At 42.8% G+C, this 25292-nt stretch overlaps 1 protein-coding gene across 1 annotated transcript in view; it reads right to left on the reverse strand.

Moving 5' to 3' along the window:
• Window positions 1-25292, reverse strand: part of DEPTOR (DEP domain containing MTOR interacting protein) — a 158655-nt gene that overhangs the window by 16399 nt on the left and 116964 nt on the right. Inside the window, exons 7-8 of the mRNA XM_004580702.4 lie at window positions 24672-24742; window positions 22306-22410 (exon numbers count right to left, since the gene is read on the reverse strand). Coding sequence (XP_004580759.2) covers window positions 22306-22410; window positions 24672-24742 — 176 coding nt within the window. The remainder of the gene's footprint in view (window positions 1-22305; window positions 22411-24671; window positions 24743-25292) is intronic.

Consider the following 25292-nt stretch of genomic DNA (forward strand, 5'->3'; position numbering starts at 1 on the left):
GGGCAAGGGCTGTGATGCAGGAGGTAAAGGTATTGCTTGGGAGCTCCTGCCTTCCATATTGGATTTCCTAAGATGGTGTCTAGTCTCTGCTGTGGATCCAACTTCCTCTGCATGCTGAAGGCAATGGATGATGGCTCTAGTTCTTGGGTTCATGCCACCCACCGGAAGACCTAGATGGAGTTCCAGGGTTCTGACATTAGCCTGGACTAGCACTGACTGTCGTGGCAATTTGGGTAATGAATCAGTGAATGGTTCAATTTTTCTTTCTGTCAATCTTCCAATTAAATAAATCCATAAAACGCCAATGTTGTGGCTTAATAGGGTGAAAGTCACGCCTTTTATGGTAGCATCCCATATGGGCACACATTTGTGTCCTGGCTGCTTCACTTCTGATCCAGCTCCTTGCTAATAGACAGGGAAAAGCAACAGAGAAAGACCCAGGTCCTTCAGCCCCTGAGATCCACATAGAAAACTTGGAAGAAGCTCCTGGCTCTTGGCTTTAGTCTGGCCCAGTCCAGGCCATGTGGCCATCTGAGGAGTAAACAAGCAGATGGCAAATCACTCTCTGTCTCTAACTTTCTGTGGCTCTTGACTTTCAAATAAATCTAAAGGAAAAGAAAATAACAGGAGGAGCAGGAGGTGGAGGAGAAGAAAAAGAAGAATAAATCATCTCAGGATCACTACCAGAACTTGCAAAAGGAGTGTCAAAGGGAAGTCATTGCCTTGGTTGAAGAAGAGAATGAAGGCATCAAAGCCAAACTCATAGCCATGGGGATCTCCAAAGGCATGAAAAGCCAGCTGCCTGGACACAGAGAGCTGGCGGGTCAAGCAGGGAGGCTAGAGAGACAAGCCGGGCTAGCTAGAAACATAATGTTAAGCATGACAGAAATGGAAGGGGATGAAGCAGGCACACCACATTGATGGAAAAGTGGAGACAGGATCCTGCTTACGACCCCTGCTGTCACTGGTGTCCCGAATGACACAGAGCCTGCCCAGCTCTGACAGAGCCTTGTGTGGGAGCCACTGGCTTTGGGAGTCATTAGCAAGGAGGTGACAGGTGAAATGGCAGGAGATGGGTATGGAATTGTAATAGCAAAATGGAGTATCTAATAATATCGTACCATGCATATTTTAACAGAGAAATTCTACATTCACAGCAAAAGTGAGGGGGAAGTTCAGAGACTCATCATATTCCTTGCCCCCTACATTTATAACCTTTTCCACTATCAAGATCCCCTGAGTGGTTCATTTGTTACAAAACGACCCATAACCATCACTCAGAGTCTATGGTTTACATTAGAGTTCATGTTTGGTGTCATATATTCTTTGGTCGTAGACAAGTGTATAATAGTATGTGCAAATCATTAGAGCATCAGAGTAGCGCTACTGTCTAAAAAAAAAAAATCTAGACATGTATTTTTGCTTTAGCTACTTTTTCTTGGTCTACTCAAAACATATGAGTAGATCCTGAAGATAACAGACTTCTGACTCTCCAGTGTTTGACCTGTTAGTGCATGTGGCCCCAGACGAGCCACAGCACAAGGTCCCGGCTTACACAGATGAGAGGCCTGCATGACGCTCAGCCTCCCTGCTCTAGCCAAGGCAGGAGATAGTCACATACCTCTGGCCTTGCAAGACTGCTTGTGTCACACCCTAATGACTCAGTCCGTAGAGTATACTGCCGGGTCTCAATGACCCCAGCTTAAGGCACCTGTGGGAAGCGACCCTGCCTAGTGCAGGCTGTGTAGTCTCACAGTGGTTCCACAGCCGGCCAAGTGTGGCTATTACAAAAACAGCTATCTCCCACGAGGTACAGAGGACCTGTGGGTGCTCCTCATCAGCTAGATGGCTTAATATTTGGCACTTTCCTCAGCCAAGGAATGAGGTCCATTTAAAACCCAGCTCTGCAAATTTCTCATTGGTCAACACAAGCTTGTGCCAAAACTGAGTGGAAATGAGTTTATGTACAAATAGGGGAGAAAAAGTAAATGAAATATCTTCAGCGGAGAAAAACCCATATTTTGAACCTAAGACCGCAGAGCGTGTCCAGTAGTGACTCCCTTCAGTTTCTTGGGACAGTGGTGAAGGATGCTTTCCTTTGTTTTAAATAATCTCTGTGGTACAAAGAGAACAGCATGCTGTGCCACTTCCTAGGGCTCAAGATGGCAGCTGCTCACTGGCAGCCTTACATAAGGGGTGTGTGCCACAAAAGCAGTATTTTACACTGCATCCAGGACAGGGTAGCGCAGCTGTAATGATTTAAAAGACTCAGCATGCAAGCATGTGGCTCTAAAGAACTGTTATTAAGATTTGGGGCCTGCTGCTCTGCTTGCGTTGCTCCATTTGAATTTTGAAGATTTATTTATTTGCTTTGGAAATCAGAGTTACAGAGATAAAGAGAGACATAGCGAGAGAAGAACTGTCTGGCCTCTTTTGCATTCCCCAGGTGGCTGCAAAAGGCAGTTATGGGCCAGGCTAAAGCCAGGATCTAGGGGCTTCATCCAAGACTCCCATGTTGGTGGCAGGGAGCAGTTGGACCATCTTCCATTGCTTTTTCCAAGCACATTAGCTGTAGCTGGATCAGAAGTAGAACAGCCAGAACACCAGTCAGTGCCCATATGGGATGCTGGTACTGCAGGCGGCGACTTTCCTCACTATGCCACAATGCTGCTCCTCCATACGAATTTTGATATCGAGTACAGCTAATGAATTTCCAAACATATGTATACTGAGATTCCACCAGCAAATACAAGGCCAAAAGTCTGCCATTCAAATGCCTTCACAATGTGTTACAGAAACAAACTGTAGAACTGCCTTGTTGAATCTGAAATATGAAAATCAAGGCAGCACTTCCTCCAACTGCACCATCAGAGTAGGGAGCATCCCATCTGCTCCTTTAGAGCTCTGGGCTGGCCATCTCTCCCCTGGGCTGGCCATTCAAGGCAGCTGGGAGTTCCCAAGCAATGATGGTGTCTAGGCCTCACTATAGAAAAACTGAGCCTGTATCTCTGAGGTTATTTCTCAGGAGTTTCCCAGGTACATTTTGGTTTTGCAGGAAGAGTGAAGAAACCCTGGTCTTTCCTCAGGTATTGCTGTTCTTGAGATATTTGCTTCAAACAAGAGATAATCCTACTCAGACCCAGTATCCCAAAAGGAATTCAAGGTGTGGGCAGTCCTGAACTTATGTTTCACTTGGTCCTGAACATTCACCTCGGCCTTCAGTTTTCTTTCTTTTTAAATATTTTATCTATTTGAAATGTAGAGTGAGACACAGAAGGGAAGAGACAAGAGAAATCTTGCATGTGCTAGTTCACTCCCCAAATGGACAGAACGGCAGGGACTGGGTCATCAGGGCAACACCAGGAAGCGTGGAACTCCATCTGCAGATTCCTGTAGGTACCAGGGGCCCAAGAACTGGGGTCATGTCTCATCGCATTCCCAGGTGCATCAGCAAATGGCTGGACTGGAAACCAAGTAAGCTAGGGCTTGAACTGGTCTCATACGGGATGCCAGCATCGCAAGAGGCAGCTGAATTCACTGTACTACCACGCCAGCCCCTAAGTGTTCATTTTTCTTACATGTAAAATGGTAGTACTTACTCTTATTTCAGGAAGGTATAAGAAATATAAAATACTATGACATAGGTTTGACCAAAAACAAGGCATTATTATTCTTATAGTAATATTTAAACCTAAGACTGCTTGCATCGTATTAGTGAAATGTCTATGATATAGAAATGGAATACAGGAGAGAGGAAAATAGTATGAACTAAGTTCCCAATGAGTCAGGTGCTAATGCTGGCATATTTCATACATCTCATATAAAACCATGGTCAGCAATGACCATGTTCTATTTCCAGTTATCTCACTTGGCCTACATACATCATCTTTATTTCAGTGGGTATTATTTTGCTTAGCTATAAAATAATAAAAAAAAAAAGATTAGCCTTCAGAAAGTTTTTTTTTTAATTTATTTAGGGGTTAGTGTTGTGGTAAAGTGGGGGCAATTCACCACCTGTGGCACAAGCATCCCATATGTGTGACATCGCAAGGTCCAGTTGCTCTGATTTCCACCCAGCTCTCTGCTAAGGGACCTGTGGAAGCAGCAGAACATGGTCCAAGAGACTGAGATCCTGGAATACAGGTGGGAAATCCAGACGGAGTCCCTGGGCTCCTGCCCCAGAGCCAGCCATTGTGGCCATTTGAGGAGTGGAGCAGCAGAGGGAGTGTCTCTCTTTTTCCTTTTCTCTCTCTCCCTCTCTTACTTTGCCTTTCGAGTAAATAAAATAAACCTATAAAATAAGACAAACTTAGTTAAAAAGCACAAAGGGAGAAAGAGAAATGAAGAGGAAGGAAAAGTGATGAATCTTTCACCTGCTGGTCCACTCTTCAAATGCTTTCAACAACCAAGGCCAGGCCAGGCTAAAGCCAGGAACTTTGAGTTGATGTGATGGATACCCATTATGTCTGGGTCTTCCATGTGACTGGCACAACTCAAGTACTTGGTCCATTGCCTGCTGCCTTCCAGGGGAATTAGCAGGAAACTAGATTGTATGCCTGAGGTAGTAATGATACCCTAGTTTCAGAACACAGGCATATTTCTTCCACCAGAACCGACGTGGAGTGAGAGGTTGAAAGCACACAAGTCCTCCAAATTTGCAGGAAACCAAGAATGTCCTACATCTCCACATGAACCCTCTGGACGACTGTGGGTTTTCTTGACTCCCAGGAAGTGATGGCATCTACTGACAATGCCATGAAGTCAGCTTTTATTCTTGATTCTTATAAAGAATTTAACATTGAATCACCATGTTACTGAAAATATTTTGAGGTAAATATGCTTTTGTCAAAAATGTATTTGAAATCTACCAATAAATGTTCTGGTCTTTCTAAAGTGTCATTCCTTCTACCAATAACCAGAAACTCACAGGTATGTTTCTCTGGTTCTTCACACTGTTTAGTAGCCAGTAAGACTCCAGTGACCATTATGGACCATCTTCTCAGAAAAAAAAAAGTGCATGTGTACGCATCACATGTGAACAACTTATTCTTGTAAGGGATTGTCTGAAACTTATCCACAGATCCTAGGATGAACATCCTTACATAAGAGCCCTCATGGTAACGTAGTGAATTAAACCATTACCTGTGAGGTTGACATACCATGTGGGCACCAGTTCAACTCCCGCTGCTTAACTTCTGATTCAGTTGTTTGTTAATGTGCCTGAGAAAGCAACGAAGAAGGCCCACAGACCTGGGCCTCTGCCCTCTGGTTTGGCTGGCCCAGCTCTTGCTGTTGTAGCCATTTGGAGAGTGAACCAACTGATGAAAGATCTGCTTCTACTTCTATCTTTCTAACTCTGCCTTTAGAGTAAACACTTTTTAAAAAAAAAAAGGAAAAAAGAAAAAAGAAAAGAATTCTCCAGCCTAGGAGCCAGTGTTGTGGTGCAACAATTTAAGCTGCCTCTTGGGTTGTCTACATCCCATCTTGTAGTGTCTGATTTGAGTCCCAGCTCCTCTGCTTCTGGGGCAGCTTTCTGCAAATATACTTCGGAATGTCATGGAAGATGGCCCAAGTATTTGAATCCCTGCCACCCACACAGAAGATCCAGATGGATTTTTGGGCTCCTGGCTTCAACCTGGCTCAGCCTCAGCTTTTGCACATATTTGGAGAATGAACCAGGATAAAAAAGAAAATCCTTTCTTTCTTTCTTTCTCTTTCTTTCTTTCTTTCTTTCTTTCTTTCTTTCTTTCTTTCTTTCTTTCTTTCTTTCTTTCTTTCTTTCCTTCCTTCCTTCCTTCCTTCCTTCCTTCCTTCCTTCCTTCCTTCTTTCTTTCTCTCTCTCTCTCTCCCTCTTCTCTCCCTCCTTTCTCCCTCCCTCTTCCCTGTCACTCATTCTTTCAAACAAAGAAACAAGCAATTCTTGAAAAGAAAGAAAAACGGTGTATCCTGAATAGGAGGGAAAAAAGAAAAACAAGTTTGACTTGTAAGTTTTGGGCCTGAGCAACTGGTGGATGGTGATGATATTTACTGATATGGATGGACTGGAGGAGGAGAAGGAATGTGCAAAACAAAGCATTCAATCAACACAATCATGACAGTTTCTGTTCCAGGGATGTGACTCTCTGCCAAATGAGTGTTGTGCCATTTTGACTTTCCATCATTTTGCTTTCTATCACAGACTGTCCTTGGAGAACTATAAGCTGGAATTGTATTACCAACAATATTTGATTTCATCTGGCAGAAAAAGAAAGGTAGGTGGAATCAGGAGAGCCTGAGGCTAAAGGCAAATGACAGACTCAACAGTTGACGTTCCTGTCTTCAGTGCGGCATTTCAGAAGTGAAGGAAGTGTGCAAATATATAGACATTCATGTCTAAGAATCTAATCACACACACAAATTCATAATTAATTCTTCATAAGCAATTAACATCTGCCTCATCATGAGGTGCAAAGTCCTGAGTCAGGGACCCCACTGACTGATACAGCTGGATTCTCAATGCTTCCATAGTGGGTACACACAGTATTTACTCAGTAGGCATCAGACAAAGGATGTTTGTACTGTCTTTCTTCTGATCAAGGATAGAAACTATCAGTGGTCCCACAGCCAGGATGTCCCCTTCCCTGTTATTGACACAGCACTCTTTTTTTACTCCTAGACATACAACCACTCTACCAGTTTCCTAGGGCTATCTATCAGTAATAAAGTACCCAAAGTTGAATGACTTCACAAAAATCTCTGTCTCACTTCCGGTTGCTAAAAATAAAAGCATGGTATCTGCAGAGCCTTGGGCTCTAAGAGTTCTAATGGACACTTTCTTTGCGCTTTCTACATTTGGGAACTTTCCAGAAACTCCTGGCATTCCTTGTTCTATGGACACATTCTCCCTGTGCCTTTACTTTCTATTTCCTCGGTGTTGGCTCCTATTTCCTATTCCTCTCTTTCATAAGGATGTCAGCCATACCAAGTTAGACTACCTTAATGATCTCATTCTAAATTTACTATTTCTGTAAAGACTCTTTTCATACAAAGTAACATGCTGAGGTGCTCAAAGCTAGTACTTCAAGGACTTTCCTTTGGGGGGTAAAGCTGGAAGAGGAACAAGGAGAGACCCAATTCAACGAGTACATCCCTCCATAACAGACTCAGCATGTCCTGGATTCTCTGACATCTAAATGTAGCCACCTGTGATTATGTAACGGCCAGTAGGCTAAAAAACAAGTGTTCGTGCACAACTTCCAGGAACTGTCTTTAAGGAGGCATGGTGCCCCTGCTTTGGCTCTGTATTTCTGAGTTGCTGGAATGCAGACTTAATTACTACAGACTTAATTCACTCTCTTAAACCATGAAGTGACCTTGGGAATGGAAGCTACACAAAGTGAAAAAACAGACGATTCAAACTAAAGAGACATCTCAGCCCTGGTCTGCGTTTCTTCCAGCTTTTACATGAGAAATAAGACAAAACAAAGAATGTCAGTTTTCATCACTGTTTTTGAAGGATTTTTATTTCAGTATATGCAAATTCAATCATAAATAAAAAAGTTAACAATCTTGTCTCATAGCCCGGCAGACACAATAACGACACCATCCCGTTCTTCACTTACCCAGATACTTAGATTTGTTTCCACTACAGACTGCATTTTGTTTCTCCCTTCAGATTTCTAAATTGAACTCTAATCCCCCAAGTAGCAATATTTTCAGTATGAAAGTATTTAAAATTAATAAACTTACGAAGGAGGAGCCCTGATAGGATTGGCAGCCTGATGAGAGACGTTCTCTGTCTGTCCACCAGGTGAGGAAACAATTTCTCTGCATCCTATTTCTGATGAAATACATTAGATGATGCTCACTGAATGTTTTCCGCATTACAGGTACAGATTTGATATTCCATAACGGCCATGAAGCAGTTATCATTGCTCTTTTAAAATATGAAACCAAGACTTTGCATTGCTTAGAAAGAAATGGAATAATATGCTGTGCTTTGTTTGCAAATATAAACTTATATAAGCAACAGTCAACTCACTGAGAGCGGGATGATGATCACAACAGGCAATACAATAAATGCTGCCCTCAAATACATACTGTTTACCCTGAGCCAGCTACTTAACTAAGAGATCTGGTATTTCGTTGTGACTGTTACAGGCACCCCTCAAAAGGTGAGGAACAGATAGCTATTCTCAGTCTTAGAGGTGAGGCTGGGACTCCATCCTTGGTGTCTGACACTTAGTCCTGTTCTCCACTGAACGATCATGTCCTAGCCAAATGCGAGAAAGACACACCCTGCATGTGTGCAGACATGGATCACAATACAGAGCCAATTTGATGAGTAGGTGAAGAAGAAATACTGTGGAAATGGAAGGAGTGGGCAGAACTCCAGGGCAACAAGGCACAGCATGAGCTGGCAGTGGAGGGCTGAAGCACAGGGACCTTGAGACAGGTTTCCAGGGAGAACGGGTTCCTCAGCTAAGTGCTGCAAGTTGGATATTACTGGGAGCCTCTTGGCGCTGTGTGCACCCACTGACCACACAGGGCAGCATGCATGCCCAGCACACAAGGTTCTGCATGCAATACTTCCCTCAGTCCCTACCATTCCTGCAGGAAGACAACACAAATGTCTCCGGTTATCAGATGAGAAAAAAGCCCAGAGGAACAAAACAGTGTGCCAAAAGCTACATAAACTTGAACAGTGGAGCCAGGATTCTATCCAACTCTAAACACCTAAACTAATGTCTCAAGGCAGAAATCCTATCAGTGGTTTTTTGTTGGCATCAGGAACTTTCTGCAGTAGCTTTTTGTTCTGATGATAGTAACATAAGTGTTATATCTAACAACACCTACTTACCACTTAGAGCAGTGCATGACATGTACAAATATTATGGCTTAATCTAAAATATAATTTTATAGATCTCATGAGCTTTCTCCCTGTAACACATATATTTTTACTAGAAGGGGAGAGACTATAACCCCGCAAAAGGCAAAAAATTGCTTCTTGGTAGATAAAAACCAATGCAGAAAAAATTGTGTTAAAAGAGATGCCTTAAAGATTAGATCACAAAAACAGGCAGAGGTAATGCTGCGCTGATTCAGTCGAATTCTCTTCACCCTGCAGCCAGGCTATGGCTTTCATTATTTCCTACCAAGGCCCCCGGCTCGTCTATACACAATGAGCCTTGTTTGTGTGTACATGCACACAGACACACACACCTCTACATATAAACACATACATGTATTATAAGCACACATATGCACACACACACAAAACTGCAGACATAAACACAGCTGACTCTGTCTCAAGCATTCTTTCCTTCCCTGATTTCCCTGTATAAATTATACGCTTTGCTCAGTTTGCAATTACATAGTCAGCAGAGGCATTATTTGATCCAGGACTCTTTCTCTCAACTCCAAATCTCATGACAGCTGAACATAATGCCCAGCATGTGGCCACGGCCCATCAATGCTGACTGAACAAACAACTGTGCATTGCAGGGCTGGCAGAGCCTGGCACAGCACACAACTCCTTGCTAGCAAGGAACACAGCCCAGAAAAGGGTTCTAGGTTGAGCTCCTGTGTTTTGGCCTCTCCTACTGGCAAAGAGACCATCTCCCCTAACCCCAATCATATCCAATGGTGAGCAGAGGACCAGGGATTCTACCACTTTTTCTTAACTAAGATGCAGAAACTCTGCAAGAGTGAGCTATGGTACAGAACCAAAAACAACACATTTTATCCCCACGTAACACTGTGTGCCACAGGAGAGAAACTAATTGCAAGCACACCATGGATGCAGTTTCTTTTCATCTCTGAAAAAGGTCATACCAATCTGCTTCAACAGGGCCCAAATAATCTTGGAAAATTAATAAGGAAACTATATTCCCGTGAAATATAAAAATGCAGTTTTGTTGCCATGTGAAGGAAAATCAAAAAGCATGATTTTAAAAATGCAAAACGCAAATTTTGAGAGAGGGACAAAAAGGACATCATGACTACTAATTTTTTAGTTAATTTAAAAGATATTGTTAATTTATGCCATCTCCTGGTTTACATTCCACATTTCTGCAACATTCAGAGGTCAGCCAGGCACGAATACAGTAACACACTCAATCTAGGTTCCCCTGACAAGGGTGGCAGCACCCAACTAGCTGAGCCATCAGCAACTGCCTCCTGGGGTGTGTGTTAGTAGCAAGCTGGAACTCAAGGCAGGTCTGGGACTTGACCCCAGTGAGCGATATGAGATGTGGGTACCCTAAGCAGCACCTTAGTTGCTGTGCCAAACACCACCCCTAATGTCTTATTCTGACTCAGTTCTGTTTCTATGCAAACATGGTAAGAAACAAGCAAACAGAAAAAAAAAAAACAAAACAAACCCAGTAAGTCCACATCCATCAATTCATCACAGCAGGAAGCAAGAAAAGGAGCCAGGAAATCTTGAAATCCCTCTGCGACTTGGCACAGGGTAGCCTGAAATCACAAATTCAGCTTCTCCCAGCATTTAATTATCTCCACTAGAAAAAAAAAAAAAAAAAAAACAGAAAGAAAAAAAAAAAAACTTTCCACAAAAGAGCAAGGCTATCTTTTGTTCCTTATTTGCAAGTGTGGCTCACATTCCTTCTTAGCCTGAAGCTGAATGGTTCTCGCTGACAAGTGTCTAATTAAACTAACAAAAGTAGGTATTTTGTGTGAGTGTGTTTTTTTTCCACTTGGATGACCCTACAAGATCTAGTCCAGATCCAAGTGAGGAGCTGTTGCCAAGAACAAACAGTCCTTATTTGATCTTCTTCAAGCCAATCCAGGTGAACATGTGACCACTCTAACAATGCATTTTGAATAGAATACAAACCATCCCTGCAGGTGACAGGAAAGGTCACACTTCCCCATGCAGCATACCAAGAGATGGCAGCTTTAATGGAAGATGTTGTCTCTCCACCGCCTGAGTTTCTATTTTTCTGGAATGACACAAGAGGAAGCACGTGGGCTTTGGGGTAGAGAAGCCACATTAGAGTCCAGCTCTGACATTTACCAACTAAGTGACCTTTGCAAAATGGATGAATGAGTCTCAGTTTCCTTATTTGTAAAGTCAGAAGAACATTTCCCGCTAACCTTTACAAGTTGCTAGAACAATAAAAGAGATTACACATGCTAAAACATGTGGCAACACCATACAGATATTCAACAAGTGAATTCTCTCAGCCTTTCTACAGAAGTACTGGTTAATCCGGACACTCGGTACATTGCTTCCATCACTTAATTCAAGAATTTAGAATTCTGAGAAGCAAGGGGGACAGAGAAATGGACTGTAGCTTACTTTAAAAGTTTTTATGCATGCTTGAGATAGTGCAAAAGTCTAATATGCCATGAAAACTGAATTGTACCGAAAACTAAGGCCAGGTTGGACCCCAGCATAGGACCCCAGGCCTATGCATTCACATGTTCTGACATGCATCTGAGCCAGCAGCACTATCATGGCTTATATAGGGGTTAACAGTGTCCCACAATGCTTTGTGTGCTGGAAGTGTGGTTCCCTGGGTTGGCAGCATCGACATGGTAGAACCCACAACAGGTGGAGACCCATGGAAGGTGGTTAGGTCATTTTGCACATAGCTCTCTGAAGAAAACAATGCAACTCTCATAGTTAGTTGTTCCAAAAAGATGGGGTTGTGGTTTTCAGGTCAAGCTGCAGTCTGCAGTGCCGGTATCCCACACAGGTGTTGGCTAGTCTTGGCTACTCTGATTCTAATCCAGCTATGGTGTAACACACTCCCGACTTTGGCCTTGTCCAGCCCTGGCCATTGTGCACATCTGGGGAGTAAGTCAGCAAACAGTAATATTTGCTCTCTTTCTGTCTCTCATTATCTTTTGGCAAATCTGTTCTCAACTATATAAAATTAATATTTAAAAAAGAGGAAGTCTGCCCCTGAATCTTTCTGACTGTGCCAAATTTCTTTTTGAAAGACAAAGAGACAGAGAGATCTTGTGTCTGATTCCTTCCTTAAATGTCTGCCACAGTTAGGACCAGGCCACGCTAAAACTACCAACCCCAAACTCTATCCAGGTTTCCAACGAGTGTAGCTGGTCCCCAAGTCATTACATGCTGTCTTCCAAGGTCGGCACTGGCAGGAAACTGGAATACAGAGCAGAGGTAGGACTTGAATTCAGGCCCTCTGCTAAGACATGAAGACATCTCAAGGGGAATTGTAACAACAGTAACACATTTCTGCCCGCTAGAAAAGTAAATTCGATGCAGACATGAAGATACCTGCATAAAAGGCTCTATTTAAATGAAGCGGTGTTTCCCTTTGACAGCAACACCTTCAGTCCAGGGCCTAGCCTGCTCACATGCTTCAGTCCCAAATATTAAAGCTTTCTGATTCTCATTAAAAAAAAAAAAGTGAAATGAAAGAAAAACACAGTAAATTTGAGAAACTGAATTAAAACATGATTTCCACATTGGTCAAGTGAAACAGCTAAGTTAAACAGCCACTGTAAAAGTGTAACAATCCCAGTGGTTAGAATGATCACAGCAGCCCAGCTGCAGGGTCTCTGCTCCCAGTGGAAATCAGGAGTAAACCAGAGCCTGGGCAACAGGGATGTGCCTGGCGCCCAGGGTACTGAGGCATGCTGAGGGCCCTGGGGCAGCTCCTGGAGTTAGATACTGAACACTGCGTAATATCTACTGCCTAGACCAAGCAGTTCAACCAGCATGCGGGTGGGTCAGTGTCCTGAGAGGCCTGCACAAAGGCCTGTGCGTGTCCTGAGCAATTTCAGGGACGTTGGGTCTTTAGAACATACAAACGGCTCCTTGCCAAGTGAAAGCACTCGCAGCAAATACACACACTAAAGTAGAAAAATCAGTGTTTTGAGTAACAAATTAATGCACTTAGCACTTTCTAGGGGGTCAGAGCTCATGGCATTGAAGGCTAAACAGTTTTAAAATGCCTGTAATTTCACATTAGAGTGCCTGGGTTGGAGACCCATCTCCACTTCCGATCTAGCTTCCTGCTAATTCAAGCCCTTAGTGGCAGCAAAGGATGGTTCAAGAACTTAGATCTTAGTCTCTCAGTTAATAAAGTGTAATAAACTACTTTTAAAAAGTTCATAATGAACATTCATAGCTAAGTTACAAAGATACGGTATGTATAATTGTTTTATTTAATCCACCAATAGTACAACTCAAAAATATATCTCTACAGGTCATTCTAATCTAGAGTTTGACCAAAAGCATCATCTTAGAGCAGTTTTAGGACTAGATTCTAAAAATATTTCTTAAAATTCCATTGACGTGCTTTTCTTAAATGATTAAATGTCATATTAAATAATTTAAGTAAGTTTTTGCCTACCAGACTTATCAGAATTCCTAATATGTCAACATGATTTGTGAATTTCCAAGAGGGGTTAAAGTGTGTGCTTTGATCACCATAGCACAGGACAAGATGCTGGGGTGGACATGCAGTTCTAAGGACTTCTGCACTGCTCTGGGGCATATGAAAGCTGCTACACCAAACATGTGAACCATATGAAGTATTAGCCTATAACACTGAAAAACATACATCAGGTAACCTAAAGAATTAATTGATGATGTTTAGAAAGATCATGCATATTCATCAATGAAGATGACCTAGAATCAATTAAATTTCCTGTACACTTGGCTGAGCAGGGCAAGGGTTTTAGCTGCGGTGTAAATCCATTGCTTTCCCGAAAGCTTTAAGACAAGACTTCATGCAAGTGAGTGCATGCTCAGAACCGCCCAACTGTGCCAGAACTCTTCATCCTAGGTACTTCACTATAGAAATAAAATCTAAATGCCTTCCTACAGCCAAGAGTTCCATCAGAAAAGGAGAAAAGCAGCCTTGGCATGGGTATGAATGCTCGCCCTGCATGATCCCCGCCAGCTTTCCTGCCAAGCTTCTTTGGTGTTGTGTCCACCGCAGCACTGAGAAGGTAACACAGGTCACCTCAACCAACAAGGCTGCCCCAGGGCACAGGACTTGCTAGGCTTGGGCCTCCCTCACATGACCAAGGTCTTCAAATCAGAGGACAGATTCGGCATCTAATTACAGTGACATTAACCACCCACACTGGTGATAATAGTGCCCTCTGCCAAGAGCATTCTCTGCTGCCCACCTCTGCCCTCCAGATGCACATCAATGACAGAGGGCAAATGCTGGAAAATGAGAGAGTGAGAGCCAAGCTCTGAGGAACTGCCTACTGCTGTGCTGGCTTCCTGTAGGAGGAGAAGATTCCAAGGGCAAGAAGCCATGAGCTGAATGAATATGTGGGCAGGGATGATCTTTAGTTGTCAAGCCTTCTGCACGTCTCAGGGGCCTGGCTACCTGGAGGGTTAACCAGGAAAGGTGAAGTGTTTCATAAAGGACAGATCAAGGCTGAGCGAGGTGGAAGCATTTGAAGCAGAACACTGCTATTTGAAAAATCTCTTTGATTTCTGTGTATGTACCAACAACATGTAGACATAAGAATATAAATCAAGGGGCCTGGTGGCGTGGCCTAGTGGCTAAAGTCCTTGCCTTGAAAGCCCCAGGATCCCATATGGGCGCCAGTTCTAATCCCGGCAGCTCCACTTCCCATCCAGCTCCCTGCTTGTGGCCTGGGAAAGCAGTCGAGGACGGCCCAATGCCTTGGGACACTGCACCCGCGTGGGAGACCTGGAAGAGGTTCCAGGTTCCTGGCATCGGGATCGGCGCGCATCGGCCCGTTGTGGCTCACTTGGGGAGTGAATCATCGGATGGAAGATCTTCCTCTCTGTCTCTCCTCCTCTCTGTATATCTGGCTGTAATAAAATGAATAAATCTTTTAAAAAAAAAAAGAATATAAATCAAAATGTTAACAACGCTAAACTTTATTGTATGCCACTACACTGCAATAGAGCTTCTTACACATGCTAAGCGTAGGGATGAAAATTTGATGCAACAATTAAGACATCACCAAGGACTCTCACATTCTATATTACGGTCCCTAGGTGTGAGTCCTGGATCCATTTCTGGTTCCACCTTCATGTTAACGTGTGCCCTGGGAGGTGGCAGCTGAGGTCAAGTGCTTGGGTCCCTGTCACTCACTTGGGAAACCTGAACTGAACGTGTAGCTCCTGGCTTCAACCTAGCCCTGCCCCAGCAGCTGAAGGCATTTGTCGGGGGGGTAAATTAACTTATAGTGAGACTGATCTGACTACGTGTCTCTGCTTCTTAAATAAAGGGGATTCATTATTCATTTATTTTTTGAATTTTTAAAATCTTTTATTTTGTATTACTATTATTATTATTATTATTATCGTTTTATGATACAGTTGTACAGGTCCCTGGGATTTCCCCTATCCCCTCCCCAAACCCCTCCCCTGCTCCGAGTTCTCCTCTCATTACTAAAATATAGCTCTTCATACACAGTCATATATCCATTATTGTGGGCACGGACAATGGCAGAGAGTCCAGGATCCTATTGTCATACAGTAAACAATTTCATTGGGAGTCCATCTTTAGTCTGCAAGTAGAGATGCATACTGCATTGTATCCTCACATTTGGATATGTTAGTCTCCATTTCACAGTTATTGTACATCCCCTTAAATGAAAAGCCATAATACAAAATCAACAATAGAAAGAAAAATAGAAAGTTACAATACCATGAAGTTAAATAACATGCTACTAGATATGACAGTCTCCATTACACACTACTATACATCCTGTTACATGAAAAGCCACAAAACAAAATTAACAATGGAAAGAAAAAAGAAATTAACAACATGAAGCTAAATAACATGCTACTAAATGACTAACATGTAGCTGAAAAAATGAAAATCAAAAACCTTCTTGAAGAAAATGCCACTGCATGATCTATTGTTGGGAGCACTGCACCTGTGCCCTGCCCTAAGATGATGCCTAGTCCCTACTTCCTCTTGGAGACAGGTTTCAGGAAGTGCCCTGTGATTGGCCCTTTACTGCTTGCCTCAGGCATGTAAGCTGATTGGAGGATTGAGAGATAGCCAGGGGCCTTGGGGGAGGTTCTCTGTGTAACAGAAATAACGGACTTAACGGACTTAACTGAAGGCTTCTGGGTAACGGATTTAACGGACAGGAGGGATATATAAGCCAGGGGCTTCTGCCCACAAAGAAGGAACTGAAGGACTGAAGGTTGGAATAAAAGTGCCTCTGAAACGCTCTCCAGTATCGGGTGATTTCTTCCGCGGGACGGGAGACACAGATAATCTGTGAGTCACTGAATGATTTAATCCGAAGGAAGTGTTTTGAAGAGATAAAACTAACTAAAAAAATCAAAGTACATGAGATAGTTCTCGCTGATTTTTGTTGGTGAAATGTGTCTCCTGAAGGCAAAGATGGGTTTTGTTTTTAATCCAGTCTACTAATCTATGACGTTGGATTGAGCTTAAGCCATTTACATTCAGGGTTAATATGTACGGGCGGTATTTTGGTCCTGTCATTTTAGCAATGGGTTGTTCATTGATTTAGTCTTCTGCTGTCATTTTATTGGGATGTTCTTTATATTTGCCTTTGGTTTTGGTGGGTGCTATTCCTCTTCTCTGTCAAGAGAACATCTTTAAGTATCCTTTGTAAGGCAAGTTTGAAAGTGGCAAATTTTTTTAACTTTTCTTTCATATGGAAGAATTTTATTTCATTTTCAAAGACAAAAGAAAGCTTTGCTGGATATGTTATCCTAGGCTGACAATTTTTTTGCTTTTAGAATCTGGAATATGTTGCTCCATAACTTGCCTGTAGAGTTTCCCATGAGAGGTCTCCTATGAATATAATTGGCATCCTTTTATATGTCAGTTGATTTTTTTCACGTGCACATTTAAGGATCTTTTCCTTATGTTTGGTTGAAGAGAGCTTGATGATCATGTGTCGTGGTGAATATCATTTTTCATCAACCCTGTTGGGAATTCTGCGCCCCTCCTGGATGTTGTTTCCCAATTCTTTCTCTAGATTAGGGAAATTTTCCTTTATTATTTCATTGAATACACCTTTAATCCAAGTTTCTCTTTCTGTACCTTCTGGGACTCCCATAACTCTTGTATTTGGCCTATGAAACACAAGTTGATGGCACTGCTGTACACAAATAATTCCACGGATGAGAAAGAAATTTTAAGTACAGTCCCCTTTAAAATAGAGGAGAGGAATCTTAAACACCTAGGAATTAAGCTAACTAAATATGTGTAAGACCTCTATTATGAAAACTACAAAACATTTAAAAAGGATATAGAAGACATTGAAAAATGGAGATATTTTCCATGTTCCTGGATAGGCAGGATCAACATCATCAAAATGAGCATATTATCAAAAGCAATATACAGATTCAATGCAATCCCAACCAAAATCCCAACAACATTCTTTTCAGAAATAGAAAAGATACAAAAGTTCACCTGGAATCACAAAAGACCACAAATAGCCAAAGCTATCCTGAAAAATAGAAATCAAGTTGGAGGAATCACAATTCCAGACCTCAAGACATACTATAGAGCAGTGGTTATCAAAACAATCTTGCACTGGTACAGAAACAAATTCTTGAATACTTTTTTGGCCTGATCCAGCTCTGCTTCCAGCTTTTTGTTTGTTTCTCCCTGGTGACAGAAAATATCTTCAAATTTTAAAATTCTTTCTTCTGCCTCCTTTATTCTATTTTGGAGACTCTCCATAGTACTTTTAATTTGCTCCACTGTATTCTTCATTTCTGATGTATCAGCTTTCATTTGGTTCATTTCCAGTATGACATATTTCTTAAATTCCTTGAACCCTTGCTTTACGTGCTTTTCATTGTTGGTAAGAAGCTTTATAACAAGTGTTTTGAATTCCGTATTTCTCATTTTCTCAATGTCTTCTTCAGTTAACTCTGAGGTTTGCATATGGTTTTGCTCCTTTGCAGGGGAGTCTTCAGTAATATTTATTGTGCCTCTGTCTCTATTTTTGCTCTTGGTCATATTTCTGATTAGCAGAAATCTTCTCCTTGGGGCAGGATTTTTTAAGCTGTGTCACCCACAGGTCTACAGTTTGATTTTACTTACTGCAATTGGTATATGACTCTTTATTTGCAGCCAATTGTGCCACTCCCTCTAGCAAGTTCCGTGTCTGGGTTTTTATGTTAGATTTCCACCATGGTCTCTGTAGCCCCAGCTCCTGGCTCACCACTCTCCACCTCCTGTGACACTGTGTTGAGGCCTCACCGATGTCTGCACAACTTTTCTCCCACTTCCAGCTGGAGCAGGTATCAGGATTAGGGCGACACCAGGTGTCCTATATAGCTAAGTTGGTGGTGGTGGTAATCTTGCAGAAACCTGTGGCTGTTAGGTCTGAGAACCACAAGGTCCTAATTTGACCCGTACGATGCCATAGTTGGTATTATTTTCCTGTGAGACCAGTGCAATGCACTGAGCTCAGTGAGTTCTCACCAAGCTCATCACATGCGCAGCTCACTATTGTCCCTGCAGTCCTAAAGCTTTTGCCACACTGTACAAGATGGTGCCTGTTGTGCCACTACGAGAGTGCCTGATCTGCTGGCCATCAGGTCTGAGGGCTGCCTGGGCCTGTCTTGGGTGGAACCTGTAGGCTACCATGCTGTAGCAGTTCGCTGAATCAGAAATGAGCTCACTCCGGCTCAGTGTATGTTCAGTCCTTTCCCATGCCTTTTCCTCCTTAAACAAAATGAAGCTGATTTAGCTCTATGGGGGGCAGACCAGGCTATGAAATCTACCCTGTTCGTGCACTGCCCATCTGGGATCTGCTGCTCCGTCTCTGCTCCTGATCAAATCAAACAGACCAGCAGGACAGGCAGTTATTTGTCTGGGCTCACCTCCCAAGCTCCCAGTGAAAGTCCTTTCCCACATGGTTGCTAGTGGAATTCCGGCTGCTGGTGGAGTTCAGATTGCTGTTAGCTGAATGCCACTGGAGTATCAGTAACTGCAACACCACACTGTTGTATTCACTGCTTTCCTGTGTCTGTCAGTCTACAGGTACCCCTCTGCTGTTGTTCTGTCCTCTCCTATTTCCTGGAATGTGCCCTCTCTGCTTCATACTGGTTAATGTTTCTCTGTCCGTTTCAACGTGTCCTTATCCTATTCCACCATCTTGATTCCCCCTCGGATTCATTATTCATTTATTTTAAATGTTAAGAAGCCTTCTCTGAGTTAGGAAAGTCCATGATATGGAGAAGTGGATAGTGTTACTTGGCAGAGGAAGCCCAGCTGTGGTTTGACAGCTGCAGCTGATCAACAGAGCAGTGTAGGCAACCATTTGACAGCTCTCGGTGACCCGTGCAGCACTGCTAGCCACGGCCGAACTGCTGCATCCAATCTACACAACAGTGTGCTCACTGACTGACAATTCCAGGTGACCTGCAGTGTGACAGCTGCAGTACAACTCACCACAGGGCAGCTCCAGCAGCCTGTGGCAGGACAGCCGCAGCCAGCCATGTATAGGTGGCCAGCCTGGTCTGCACAACACCCCCTCCTTCCATGTGCTACTCAAAACCTTCCTTTTCTGTCCATCATGTAGCTCTCCCTTTCTATGCACCATGCAGGCCTGCATTCCAGGCACCACCAAGCCTTTACATGCACGAGAAACCACAAGTTCCACAACACTACAAAACTTGGAACAAGTACCAGTTAGAAATCACCAATTTTCAGCAGCAGCATATGTCCGAGTGATGGCCATTAGTTCATCATAATGTCAATAAAATAAAATTATCACAGGTGGTACTCCCAACTCCATGGTGCACCTGATACCATGACACTGCAAGAACAAAGAAATGGCTGGTATAAAAACTCCACCCCCTATGAATATGCAATTAAACTCAACTCCACACATTACCTCCTATGACTCCAGGCAGCATTAAGAGACAACCTAACCATGTTGAGTGGAGTTTTCCTTTTTCATTATGAGTTTTCTTTTTCTTGTCTTGTGTTTTTTTGTGTGTGTGTTTTGGCATTCTGTTCATTCTCTTTCAAACTTGCCTACGCTTTTCCTCTGCTTTGAGTAAATCTTACTTCCCTGCACATCTTTATGTATCCTCTTTTTGAATTCTGACATTTGTAGAGGGAAGAACCGGGGATAAATCTAGCTGGGGACCAATTGTAGGTAATTTTATTATTTGTATTCTGTTTGTTCCTAGTATACATAAATACATATCTATAAATAAAATTCTAGCACTAGAAAATGTGTTAAGAACTATTTTCAGAAATCCTGCATAAGTTACTCAATGCTGAATTGATGTTTGTGTAGCTCTTTGTACTTTATCAAGTCATTCTAAATATTGATCTATAAAGCAGCTGAGGGAAATGTGACTGTTATTTCAAAGAGGAGGAAACAGGTGTGAAGAGCTAGTGACTAGCAGAATCCAGCGAGGAATCCAGAGCTCATCTTCCAAATGCCATGATTCCTGCTTCTTGTCCTCAGTGTTCTTATGGGTCAGTCTGCACTACTGGATGCATAAATCCCACAGCAATGTATCTTTCATAGATCAGAAGTAAAACTGTTATACACACCTGTACACACACACACATAGGACTCAGGCGAAAAGGAATGTATGAAGATACTTCAAAATGTTCAGGGAAAACACAATTTAAAAATCTTTTTGTTACCCAAAATTTAAAATACAGGCATATTTTGTCACAGTATAAAATTCCGCAAACTTTGTGAAGACCCATCTAAGCATGGCTTTCAAAATTTTTACACCAAAGTATTTATATTTTAATTCCACCTTTCACAAACTTTTTAAAGTACACTTGTGCATATTTTTTTTCCTAACTCAGCACTATTTGAGACAATAAATGTCCTGGAAAACCAAGACATGTTGGAGATGAATTTTTCCCTCTGGGTCATTATACCCTATAATCTTCATTTCATTTCAATCCTATTCAAGAAGGAAAAAGGAAATCTGGCAACAAAAAAATGAAATCACTCAGGGAGGCAGTTAAGATGGTACCAAACTGGTAAGGAGGAAGCTTGGATCCCAACCATGAAGACTCCCAGACCTTCACCACAAACTATTAATACGATCAACAAGGACTATATCTCAACTGCCAAGGAGGCCACAGGGAATTGGATGCCCTCGGAGGCCGAGTACTCTGAGGTCACCCACCCACAACCGGAGCTTCCGCATGGGATGGAAGAAGTCCAAACACTACCGTGCAGAAACCAACGTCATCGGAAAGACAACCAGAAGCCCTGAGCGGTCCACAGAAACAGAAGAACAATAAACGTCCTTCGGGACCAGGAAGGAGAGCTTTCTCTGGTCCGAGCCTGGCTCCACCTCTGGACCCCCACCCTCCCTCGCAATGACCATCGGGATCGCTTCAAAAACCCCTCATAGCAAACAAACAATCATACAAACTAAAAAAACTAAAATAAATAGACAAACAACAAAAAGTAGAGCTTGGAATTGGACAGGAAAGAGCTGGCGTGGATTGGCTCATGCCTCGCTGGGTGGGACACAAAGACTAGTCACTCCTCACCATGGTGTTGAGGATTTTCCTGCACACCCTCCCCCCCCAAAATGTTCTGCACCTTAATTGTTGACAAATGTCTTGTTAGAGTTACAAGGCAGTCTAGATTATCCTAAAATCTGCCAAGATCAGCAAAATTATACTTCAACACAACAAATGGCTAAATACTAAAATGAAGTAGACACAAGACAGCTGAATGGTACTTTATAGCCATTTTAAGGTATATAGCAGCCGGTCCTGTGTATAAACTAAAATTGAAATGTCAATGAGCTAATCATAGGTTGTGGTTAAGAACTTGCTTTTTTTTTTTTTAACATACTGGTTACTCAAAACCATGTCAATTCCATAATGTTGCAAATTGCTGTTGATGTTATATTGGGACTCTTAATTGACTGGGATGATATTCTACCAGCTCTAACTTCAGACCTCTAGAAATGGTCTCCCCAAGAAACTGTTCAACCCATCTGGACAATAAGTAGCTGGACTCTATGCTTGGTATACGTTTGCAAGGAAAGAATCTTGATTGAATTTGAACTGTAATACTGCATCAAGGTGGAGGAATTCACCAGGGGAGAGGGGCGTGGGGGGCGGATTCCCAGAGCCTATGAAACTGTCACATAATGCAAAATAATTAATAAAAAAAAAGATGGTACCAAATGAACTAAGGTTAGAGGTATCTTGACACTGCTGTTCATACAGAGGAAAGAATCAGGGTAGGGCTTGGAAGCAGAAAGAGAAAGGGAAGATAGAAAAGTACAACATAAGAGGGTTTGGATCCTAAGTGAGAATAACAAGCATTTCCAATAGGACTTGGAACAGGTGCATCGGAGGGTGAGTGAGGTCCCAAGGCTACCTTCATTCCTGCTGCTGCGGCAGGGCCACTGGGGTCCACGGCTTGGATGTGGCACGGCTTGCTCCCTCTCACCACAAAGCCCCAGCCAACGGCGTCCCCAACAATCTGGGAAGGAAATCCACAATGAGAACCTGGCAGGTGCATCCTAGCAATTCGCTGTCTTCCCAAGAGAGGGAGAAACTGCCCACGGCTGAGGACAAGCGCGGGTGCGTCTCTCCCACAAGTTCTCTGACCTGTCAGAGGATCAGAGTTCCTTCCTCTATCACAGACTTGGGCTGTCTCTGAGGAAGATGTGGTAGCAATTGTGACCCATGGTGCCAAAAAGCTGTTTCCCTGGGACATGGCTCCGTAAGTAACTGGCAGAGCGCCTGTTTCTGAGGCTGCTTGTCAATGGAATAGCGGACTCCGTTAGGATGTTTAGAAGATCTTAAAACACAATTGGAATGTTTCTCCACATCTAGCCTCTATACCAAATTTGTCTTTCTCCTGGAGATCCCAGTGATAAACTTATCTTGCTACATCAGTGAGGCGAAGCGTAACAGTTCAAATTACTAACAGCAGGGACTATGGAAACTTTTAACTTTGCTGCATCCAAATTTACACTACCAAGAAAACAATGTAAAAAAATACACAACATCTACAATTTACAAGCAGAGTCTGAACCAAAAGTTTTTTGGGACCAGAGAGTGCCTTTTCCTATAGAACCACTTATTAGAACTGGCGTTTATATTCCCTGAGCTTCTCTTGAATACACATCCCAACTGAAACAGAGACGCACAGTTACAATCATTTAGTAGCAATGCTAGCATTTAAACATAATTTCATTTATTTAATTTTATTTTTTAAAAAATATTTGTTTATTTTTTTATTGGAAAGGCGGATATACAGAGAGGAGGAGAGACAGAGAGGAAGATCTTCCACCCAGTGGTTCACTCCCCAAGCGGCTACAAAGGTTAAAGCTAAGCCAATTCGGAGCCAGGGAACCAGGAGCTCTTCTTGGTCTCCATGTGGGTGCAGGGTCACAAGGCTTTGGGCCATCCTCAACTGCTTTCCCAGGCCACAAGTAGAAAGCTGGATGGGAAGCGGGGCCACCAGGATTAGAACTGGTACCTATAATGGGATTCCAACGCATTCAAGGCTAGGACTTTAACCACCACACTATCGCGCTGGGCACTAAACATAATTTCAAAAAAGAAAACTTTCAAAACACAGCCCACTGAGTTCAGGAGACCAGAAAAAGTGGGGAAGTAGCAACATTCTCAAGAAGTCTTCAACAGTTTTGAGTTTGCTTGTGCTTGTGTTCTAGAACTCCTTTGCATTCCAAAGGTATGAGTATCATCCTCCCTGATACAGACTTGCAGTGACTCTCACATTGGCTTCAAAGAGCTCAGCACAGGAAGTAGCCTGAACCAATGAATGTATGATTGAGCTAGAAAAAAGAATGTTCCCCGGAGGAACAAGAGGTGGTTAAAGATAAGGTTGATTTGAGGAGATTGTGATCATAAGAGGTGATGGCAATAAAAACATTGTTACTGTCTGAAGAAACCCATCTCAAAAAACAAAAACAAAAACACAGGTCATAGGACACAGGGATTTCTAACATAGTGCCTGGATATTTGAGGCAGACCGTCACTGCCAAAGGCATCACCTTTCACAGAACAATGTATGCCATAGCTTCTGCTCTGTACCTTCAAACTCCACCAGTGTTTCAAATAAATTTAAGAATTAACCATATTGGGCCTGGCACAATGGCTCAGCTGGCTAATTGTCCCCCCTTCAAGTGCCAGGATCCCATAAGGGTACCAGGTGGTGTTCCAGCTATATCATCTCCCAACCAGCTTCCTGCTTGTGGCCTGGGAAAGCAATGGAGAATGACCCAAAGCCTTGGGGACCCTGTACCCGCATGGGAAACCCAGAGGAGGTTCCTGGCTCCCGGCTTCAGATCAGCTCAGCTCTGGCAGTTGTGACTATTTGGGGAGCGAACTAGAGAATGGAAGATCTTTGTCTCTGTCTTTCCTTCTCTCTGTAAATCTGACTTTCCTATAAAAATACAATAAATCTTTTTAAAAAAGAATTAACTATATTTCCAAAGTAATTGTTGGCATTACTCACACCACCATTTGCCTTGAAATCTGTATCTTATTGTAAACAAACAAACAAAAAGACCATTGAAAAAGAACAATAAATGTCATAATCTCATTAGTACCTTAGGGTCAAGATGACTTACTATTACAACTATGCTAAAGAAAAACAAAAGGAAAGTTAGGGGGAGTCTTAAGTTCACAAGCTACACATTGACCCATTGCCATGGCACAGAAAACTGAGTGGCCCAGAAGAACAAAAAAGCCCAACAAGAAGCAGCCTACCGTGAATGTCTTCCTGGCGTATGGAGCCCCAGGGGTCAGGAGTTCTTCCGAAGTGACGGGTCGCTTCAGCACTGTGAGACAGACACTGTGTCAGGAGTCACGCTTCCTGGTCCACCTTCCCTCATCTATTTATCAGAAAACACACAGTCTATGCGAGCCCACCCATGCGCAGAAGGAGCCAAGATCTCTGCCTCTCAGTTTCTGCTCGAGCTGAAATAGAATACCTCAGCTAACATCAACAACCCTAGATGTAACTCACAGAGCTCAGAAAAAGAAAAACAAAGGGAAAGGAAGCAAGCGTAACAGATGGGAGTTGAAACTGTCTATTAAGAAGAGAGCCTTGTTCACCACTGCTCCCATTTCTTCCTGAGGAATCCTTAGGTGCATTTAGATATTTCAAACAGAAGAAAAGCTGATGCCAGCAGTCTGATAGCCACATCCAACTGTTTTCCCTTAACATGTCATACACATCCCACACACTAACTTTGCTTCCTTGTTAACACCGAGGGCTCCACGCAACACACTGAAGGTCTGTGTACTAACGCTAGTGAATCTTTCTGAACACTCAGCAGGTGCCATGCGCTATGCTAGGTGAATGCTAGATACATTCTCTCATTTAAA

This window comes from Ochotona princeps, chromosome 9 (genome assembly GCF_030435755.1).
Source record: "Ochotona princeps isolate mOchPri1 chromosome 9, mOchPri1.hap1, whole genome shotgun sequence".
NCBI lineage: Eukaryota > Metazoa > Chordata > Mammalia > Lagomorpha > Ochotonidae > Ochotona > Ochotona princeps.